The sequence below is a fragment of the Heterocephalus glaber genome, unplaced genomic scaffold (assembly GCF_053883595.1).
Source record: "Heterocephalus glaber isolate CG9 unplaced genomic scaffold, H.glaber_assembly_v1.0 deba00001479, whole genome shotgun sequence".
Taxonomy (NCBI): Eukaryota; Metazoa; Chordata; class Mammalia; order Rodentia; family Bathyergidae; genus Heterocephalus; species Heterocephalus glaber.
The window spans coordinates 12,201,370-12,211,016 of NW_028258316.1; the positions used below are offsets into that span (position 1 = coordinate 12,201,370).

The 9,647-nt window shown below is 37.5% G+C and overlaps 1 protein-coding gene across 1 annotated transcript; it reads right to left on the reverse strand.

Annotated features, from left to right (window-relative positions):
- Positions 1-2,825: 2,825 nt before the first annotated feature.
- Positions 2,826-3,767, reverse strand: LOC101713697 (olfactory receptor 1G1-like). The gene has a single exon (XM_004849622.1). It carries the CDS (start codon positions 3,765-3,767, stop codon positions 2,826-2,828), a length of 942 nt encoding a protein of 313 aa, XP_004849679.1.
- Between the last annotated feature and the right edge of the window lie 5,880 nt (positions 3,768-9,647).

A 9,647-nucleotide genomic window follows, 5' to 3' on the forward strand; every position in this document is an offset into this window, starting at 1 on the left:
TTCCCTCCCAAAATTCTGCTTGTATTTTACTCTTTATTTATGTTTTGGGCTTTTCATATAGGAGAAACCATGAAATATTTACCTTTTTGTGTCTGACTTATTTTACTTAACATTAGAGTCCCGAGATTCATCCATTTTCCAGAAAATACCACAGATTTATTCTTCTTTATGGTTGGATAAGATTCCATTTGTATATATACCACATTTTCTTTATGCATTTGTCCATTGATGGGCCTCTAGGCTGTTTCTATAGTTCAGCTATTGTAAATTGTACTGCTAGAAACAAGTGTACGTGTGTATCACAATAGGATGTTTTAAACTCTTTTGGGAATATATCAGGAGAGGTATAGCTGGGTTGAATTGAATTTCATTTTTTAGTTTTTTGAGGAATCTCCATACTGATTTTAATCAGTGGTTGCATTAGTTTACATTACCACCAACAATGTAGATAGGGAATGTGTGTGTGTGTGTGTGTGTGTGTGTGTGTGTGTGTGTGTCTTGATGCTAGGCATTCTGATTGGAGTAAGATGGAATCTCAGTGTTGTTTTGATTTGCATTTCCCTTAGTACTTCTTTTGAGAAGTGTCTAGTCAGTTAATTTGTCAATTTTTGGATAGGGTTAATGGTTTTGGGGGCTTATTTTTTTTTAGTTTTTTTGTATGAACTATTCTTTTTTGTTTTTTTGTTTTTGTTTTGTTTTGGTACTGGGGATTGAACTCGGGACTTTGTGCTTGCAAAGCAGGCAGCAGAACCACTGAGCTAAATGGCTCTGTATGAACTATTCCTGATAATGGATAAGAACACTGGAAAAGGAACTGTGAGTGATTTGGGGCTTCCCCAACAAAGGGATAGAAGGAAAGCCCTAAGATTCTGAAGACTCAGATTCAATAAATGCATATTAACCACCTACTGTGGTCTAAGTGATTTCACGTATTATTTATTACCCAGGATAATCCTATGATATAGTTGTTCTTCCATTTTTACATGTAAAGACTCAAAACTCAGAGAGAAGGAAGTTGCCCTACATTACATAGTATGAAAGTGGAGGATTAAGGGTCCTGACTTCTAACTCATGAGTTCAAGTCTTGAGTTTTTGTCACTGTAACACTCAATTTTGTTAGAACTGAGGTGTGTGGTCCAATCATTTCTTTTTAAACAAATGCGCAAATCAAGGCTCATCATTGTTATGCGATTATGCAGCAAGAACACAGTTCATTCATGGCAAAGCCTGCAATGGAACCCAGGACTTAAAATCCCTTTCTTGTTCTTCTATGGACCATTGTGTGTTTAAGTCAGAGTATTTTTTTTTTGTATTTAATTCTACCATACATAATGAGTCCTATGTTCTTGGGCTAGGAATATCTTCCCTAGACCCTTTATAATTCAAGCTGCACAAAAATTAGGCTTTAATTTTCATTTTGTATGCATAGAAGTCCCCTAAATGTGGACTTCTTTTGGGCATCCAGAAAAAATGAACAGGAACCGTTTTGAGAGTGGGTAGAGAGCTACTTAGAGCATGCACACTTCTGGAAGATGATTAGCGGTTGCTGATGTCACTGGTTCCCTCCCTGTTCTCAAATGCAAACCTGTACAACAAAATGTAAACATGACAACAGAGAAGTTTCAAATTCAGGAAGCTACAGTGGTTGAGCTTTCAGAGACCAATGATCAATTCTCACCTCTGAGTACTGGAGTGAAGAACCTAAGGTCCTGAGAAGAAAGGGTGATTTTCTTCTGGGTATTTTCTGCAGTGCTGACTTCGCATTTCTGTTTCTTGGGCTGCATAAATGAAGGAATTCAAAATATGGGTGACCACCATCTACCTTAGTGTGAAGATGTTGTCTTTTCCATCTAAGTGGAATGATGGAGGAAATTTTAAAAACTATTAAAAAAATCTGAGTTCTTCAGTGAGATCTCAGTAGAGTGACAGTTATGCAGCGAAAATTGATAGAATAGAGTACAAGATCCAAAATTTCTCCTGTAACTATTGAAAAATCCTCTAGAGGTTATCAGCATATATTCTTAGCAGCATCCCTGAAAGAGATGCAATAATGAAATTGCTAGGCTATATTTTTAAATAGCCCTAAGCATGGACTGTTAGCATAGTGCTGAAGAAATGTAACAGCAAAAGAAAACTCAACAAAAGCCCAGAATAATGTGCTTCAGGTACTCTTATCTTTGATCATATGGCTTGATTTGTAAGTCATTTCAGAATATATAACTAGAGAATTATGCTCAAGCAGAAGTCCTTTGGGGAGATATCAAGATCTTTGTGGGCTTTCACACTTCTATTCTCTAGCTTCTTTGCCTTGCCCATCATCGAATCAAGCTAGTCTTGAGAGAAATCATTGATTGGAGTGATATATATGTACAGAGTGAGAGAAGTAAGAAAAGAAAGAAAACTAATGATTGAGAGGACTATGTAGATTTCATGCCCACATAGGCATACCATAATCATTTAAGAGTATATGATTTGGAATCAGATATCTGGGTTCAAACTCTGGCTTTGTTACTAATTATCTATATAACTTTAGGCAAGTAATTAGCTTCTCTGAGCCTCTGACTTCTCTTTAGTATAATGAAAATAGTTTCCTCAAAGGAATATGTTTAATCTTGCTAAAGATAATAATATCTAAGATCAAGAACTACAACAAGAGATTATATTGGTACTCCCTTTGATGAGGTGAGGAAATTTCAACTCAGTGAAGTCATTTAATTCGCCTTAGGTTGGGAAACTAGTAAATAGCAGATCCAAGGTTTGAACTTGAGCACCAAACTAACTCTACAAATTAATTTTCCTGAGTTCCCAAAATGATGTCTTAGACTTTATGGAGATTGCAAGGCCTTACTGCATAGGAATTTCCCCAAAGCACTCTTTATGTCTTTATTTCTCAGGCTATAGATGAATGGGTTCAGCATGGGAGTCACCACAGCATACATCACCGCTGAAATTCTGTCCTTGCTTGCTGAATCACCAGTGGAATGAATGAAGTAAACTCTGATGGCAGACACGTAGAACAAGCAAACTGCTGAGAGATGGGAGCCACAGGTGGAGAAGGCTTTCCACTTCCCACTTGCTGATGGGACTCTCATGATGGTAGCCACAATGCGGATGTATGAAATGATGATTAGCAAGGGAATCAAGACAGTTAAGCCCCCTCCCCAGTACAAAAGGACATACTGGTTGGCATAAGTATTAGAACATGAGAGCTTCAACAAGGGAAGAAGTTCACAAAAGAAGTGAGGAATGATGTTATCCATGCAGAAGGATAACTGAGTCAGGAGAATGGTGTGGGTGAGAGAGTATGAATGTGCAAGGACTACAGACATTGTTACCAGCAGGATACAGCATCTAGAACTCATGACCAAGGTATAGTGAAGAGGATAGCAGATAGCCACAAGCCGGTCATATGCCATCACTGCTAGGAGGAAAACATCCATACCGATGAACCACAGGAAGAAATAGGTCTGGGTTAGGCATCCAACATAGGAGATGGTATGCCTGTGAGTTTGGATGTTCATCAGCATCCTGGGGACTGTGGTAGATGCTAAACATAAGTCAGTGAGGGAGAAGTTGGCCAGAAAGAAGTACATGGGGGTGTGGAGGTGTGGATCAGAACCAATTGCCAGGATGATGAGAATATTTCCAACCACAGTGACCAGGTAAATGATCAAGAAGATGCCAAAGAGGAGTGGCTGCTGGTTCTGGTGCTCAGAGAGGCTCAGGAGGAGGAATTCAGAGACACTGGTGTGGTTTTCTGGCTTCATGTTGTGGTGGAACTAAAGAATAAAATGGAGGTTGACACTTCAAAACATTTTTTGACCTAATATTGTTTTGATGGAAATAAAGACATAAAATACACCAGAATACTGATGGCTGTGCATTATCTCATTGAAACTTGAAATTGTCCTGTGAGGGAATCATTGTTACGTCCAAAGTGTTAGCTTCAAATCATTAGAACAAAAACATAAGATAATCAACTTAAAGAGAAAAGTTTAATTCTGGCTCATACTTGTGGAGGTTTCACTAAAACTTCCCACTAAGTCTCACCTCTTAAAGTTTCCACCACCTCCCAATAGAACAGAGCTGGGAACCAAACCTTTAACAGATGGGCCTTTGGGCAATTATTTCATGGAACATTCCAGCTCCAAACTAGAGCACTCATCTTACTGAGAAAGAAACTAAGTATCCTAGAAAGAAGCCCAGGTACAGTTAAAATCTTGGCAATTCTAACTTAGGGTTTGTGATCTTAACTTCTCTATTAATCTACCTCTAATGATGTCAATACCTCTAGTGTATTCACTCCACATTCATTGAGTGCTTATTGTGTGTCAATCCCTGCTCTAGGTACCAGAGAAATGGTAAAAAATACAGCAAAATTCCTTCCCTTATGTAGACAATATTCTAGTCACAGGAGTCATGTGACCAACAAGTATGAAAACAAGAAACGAAAATGAGATACAAAGTGAGCTGGCAGATTACTTAAAAAAAATTTTTTTTTGTACCAGGGATCGAACTCAGGACCTTGCACTTCAAGGCAGGTGGCAGAACCACTGAGCTAAGTCCCTGGCCAGATTACTTTAAATTGAAGGATCAGCAATACATTTGCTGTGGAGGAATGGGTAAAAGAGGCCACCCAAGTAAAGAATTGGTTGAAGGAACATTTTAGATGGAGGGAACAGTAAGAATCAACATAGGGTATGAGTGCATGTATGTGTTTAAGAAGAAGGAAGACAAGTATGACTAAATGAGGCTGGCAAATGAGGACAGGAAGCTGAAGAGGAGGCAGGAGAAAGGCATATATTGTCCTGGAGTACAGATTACAGAGTTTGGATTTTATTGTTATACAGTCAGACACATATAAGGTTGTGTGGGTAGTTAATCAGTAGATGATCATGATATGGAAAGATTATTCTGCTGCTTTTTGGAGAAGTATCACAAGGGCAAGATTGCAAGCTGGAAGACGAGTAAAGAAACACATAGAGGACCAGTCGAAGGGGGTGGATTTTGGCTATATTTGGAAAAGTTTAGTGACTTGTTTCAGGAACAGTAAGTGTTGGATCTGGGCCCCAGAGTAAAAGGCTTTTCATTCCTCCAACTGCACCCTGAGGGGTACAAATATTAAAATTTTCTAAAGCATGCAAGAAAGAATTATTTCCCTTTATCAACAGAGGCATAATTTCTAGCATACTTCTCAAGTGTCATAATACCTGGGACATCTTGGAAACATAGAAAGAATGAGAGAAGAGCTGCCAGAGATGGGATCATTCTGAGTTACTCCCAGGAGGGGAGAAAATGAAAAAGTAAAGACGATAGAGATGATTCACAGAAGCGGAGATACTATAAATATTATTTATATAGAGATTATATATCAATGAATTTCATCATTTGATCCATACCAACTAAGTGCAGGATATCTTTCCCCCACATTATCAGGCCAGAAAACGAGACAGAGGGGCTAAATGACTAGCCTAGGATCACACAGCTAAGAAGGGAATATGTTACCATTTAAATTAGGTCTTCTACCAAACCTGGAATTTAGTCCCTGGTACAGATTCACCTTCCGAGGCAGACAGACTTTCAATTTTCTCTAGGTACTGCAGATATTTGTTAACTACCTTGGGAATGTAGCCTTCAGGAACATCCTATTTTCTAGAATGCTACCCCGGAGGGCCTCCGGTGCCATGTGGGAAATTTTTCTTGTATTCAAATATTTATTCATTTCTTCTTTAATGCCAGGATGACTGTAGGCACAGGATACTTAAGGTTAATAAAAAAACATGGTCCTATTCTTACAGGCTAGTTGGGGAGACTGACAATAAATGATAGGACACACACAGTCAGAAAGTGTGATTATCATTGACAAGGAGAAATATGGGGATGCCATTGAGAAAGTCTAATTAGAGCATCTATTTAATTAGAGCTCATGGACAGCACCTCTGAGAAATTTAAATATAATTTGGGGCTTGAAATAGTAATTACCTATATTAAGAGTGAGAAGCAACAAGGGGAAGGATATACATTTCCCAGCACATGTGAAGGTCTTGGGGAAATAATGAGTCTGACCAATATGGAAAGCTCATTTTAGCTCAAGAAAGTGAACAAGATGATGAATTTCCTGAAATATGACCCAGTCCTTCTGGTCGCAGGTGATTGAAACACAGAGTCAGCTGAATCAAATGATGACAGTTGTATTGTCTTTTCAAAACTTGGAGTTTTGATACAGATAGTTTAAGGGTCTGAAGTTATAAATTCATGGGGAGTTGGGAAAAGAGGCAGTGTCCTGGCCTTCATAGCTTCAGGTCAACCTTTGAGATGTATCTGTAGAGGGAAAACTGAAACAAACTTGGGAGAAAAGAATAGTCAAGAGGTCTGACATGCCAGAAGACAACATAGCTGCCTCCTGATTTTCCAGTTCAACTTTGTTTTCTTGGGCTTTCCTCTCCCACCCCCATAACAAGAGATGGAACAGCTCATTGTTCAAGAGTGCAGACTTTGGGGTAAGATAGACCTGGGTATAAATCCTCCCTTGGTTGCTTATTAGCTAAGGGAAAAATTGCAAAGCATCTTAATGATCACAAAGCAATAACAACAACCACCAACAGCCAGAACAGTTAACATGCACTGACCGTTAGCATTGTGATAAAAGTGCTTTGCTTATTTATTTGGATTTTCATTGTTTTATAAGATAAGAAGGAGGAAACTGAGGTATAAAGAGGTAACATAAGTTGTTCAGTGTGACTGCACAAGTAAGCAGAAAAGTCCAGACTTGATCCCTGGTCTGTCTGATTCAGCACTTACCCAAGGGATCTCAACCAGTTTCAGATGCTGTTGAGCGGTGGGGTTCTGTATCCTCTTGGAAAATGGCAAATTCACATCACAGCCCCTTCTGGATACTCAGCCCTTTCCCCTTATGGAGTAGATATAAAATTCACAATTGTGGGCAAAAGTAGAGTAGATTTCTGGCATCACAATAAGTGGAACTAGAAAGCCCTGAGGTGGCTCATGTGGGAATATTTACCAGGTTTGGAAATCTCAGGATCCTTATTAGTGAGGGCACAGACTAATTGTATCTGACTCCCTAATGAGAGGAGTTGGACTGCTGTTTCCAAGTGGGATGTGGTTCCACTTTGTAGACTCTCAAAAAGTGTTTCTCTTGTCCATCACTTAGAGTCACTGTTCTGAGCTTGCTACTGTCACCCTATTGCTCCAGTCTGTATCTCAGATAGGAAAACTTGAGTAAATGTCCCAAAGGGAGACAGCAGAGAGGGGTTATCTATTCTTCATCTGATTTAGATCTACCTTAGCCTAAGTATATTGGCCAATATTTTAACTCTTCTCTGTTATTCTTCTTATAACATGCAATTAGAATGTCAACTGTAGAACAGAAAACTTTAAATTGAGTATAAATCAATTTATCAGTTTTATCTAACTTACTTTGCCCAACATTTTGTGAAATTCACCAATTTTTAGTGTGTATTGCATTATTAATTCTCATTCTGTTAGACTTTCATTATATAAATATATCAGAATTTTAAAAATCCATTATAATTTATATGGACATTTAGGTTTTATTCCAGTTTGGTCAGTTATGAATAGAGCTGCTGGGGATACTCTGTAATATTTTTTGGTAAGCACATATGCATAATTCTCTGGAGTGAAATTACATATGTCTGAATCAAATAATGGAAATTCTGGTCAAGGAGAATATATTAATAGATACTACCTGATTGCATTCCAGAGGGTTTTACCAATACATATTCTCATTTGTAGCAAAAGAAGGTTTTAGTTGCTCCAGATATTCAGCAGTACTTAGTCTTTTGAATGTATTTAATTAATTAATTTAGTTTTGTGGTGCTGGGAGTTGAACCCATGACCTCATGCATGGTAGGCAAATACTCTGCTACTGAGCTTCTCCCCCAAACCATTTTTAAAATTCTAACTACATTGGTGGGTGTGTAATAGTAGCTCCTGATGGTTTTAACTCGTATTTCTTTGATATCAATGGAATTTTAACTTCTTTTGCTATGTCTGTGTATCATTTTTATCTTCTTTTGTGAAGTAACTATTTAAACCCTAGCTGAATTCTTTCTATTGCACTTTCTCTCTTTTTCCCTATTGATTGAAGTGTGCTTGTCTATTCGGAATTTGATTTCTTTGCCAAAGAAAGAATCTTCTCTCACTTCACGAGTTGCCTTTTCACACTATCTAAATGGTATATTTTGATGAACAACAGTTCTTAAATTTGAGTTAATCTAATCTGTTTACTAGCTCCTTTATGGTTGATAACTTTTGTATTTTGTTTTTGGCTGGCCAGATATATATTCTTTGATATTATTTCCACAAAATGTTTGATTTTACCCTTTATATTTATGTCCATCATACTTATGGATGCTATTTTTGTTTATGGTGTGAATTATAATTCATTTTTCTCTTATATGGAAACTAAGTTTTACCAGAACCAGTACTGAAAAGATTATCCTTTTCTCACTTCATTGTGGTATCACCTTTGTTACATATCTGACAATCCTATATATTGACTCTTTTTTGTTTCAGTGGTTTCTGTATCCTTACAATACAACAGCATACTGTTGTAATTACAATAAACTTGGCATAGATATTTTTAATTGAAGCATAGAATTATACATATTCAGAGGGTACCATGTGATGTTGCAATACGTGTATAAATTGTGTAATGCTCAATTCAGGGTAAACTTATTGATTTCCTTAAATATTTGTCATTTATTTGTAATGAAAATACTCAAAATTATTTCTTCAGATTTTTCAAAATATACCGTACATTATCACTACTCCCATCTAACTCCAATTTAGTACTCAGTATTCACTGACCAACCTTTCCTTACCACTCTTCCCAGGCTCTGGTAATTATCATTCAACTTTCCACTCCTGTGATACTAACCTTATTAGATTTCCCACCTGAGTGAGATTATGCAATATTTGTCTTTCTGTACCTGACATATTTCATTCAACATAATGTTATCCAGTTGAATCCATGATGTCCCAGATAAGAGGAGTCCATCCTTTTTCAGTGTCTGAGTAGTATTCCAATGTGTATCCATTCACCTGGCTGCTAGGTATCTAGGTTGATTGCATATCTTACCTATTATAAAAATGCTGCAGTAAATATGGGTATTGCAGGTATCTCTTTGGTATGCTGATTTCATTTCCTTTGGATAAATAACTCCAAGGTGGTTAGCTGGATCATATGGTAGATCTAGTTTTATTTTTGGAGGAATGTCTATACTTTTCCTGACCTGAATATAGAATAGTGATTACTAGAAGTGAAGAGAGGGAGGAGGATGGTAAATGGAGGCTGGACTAGGTCAGTGGACCCTGTATGGATGCATTAAATTATCACACTGAACTCCACTGATATGTACAATTAGCATGTTAATAAAAAGCAAAATATAAAAAGTCAACGAAAAATGTAAATCAGAGAGGTCCACCTGTAATGATGTTAAAGGATCAATTTTCTTTTGTCCTTCCAGCTTTCAATATAAAGCCCTCGTGATGCCCATAGACTTGGGAAGGAAGAACACATCAAAGAGTAAAAATTGACAAGTGGTCTGTGGAAAGCAGTTAATTGTGACCAGACAAACGAAATGAAAATGTGATGGATTCTATTG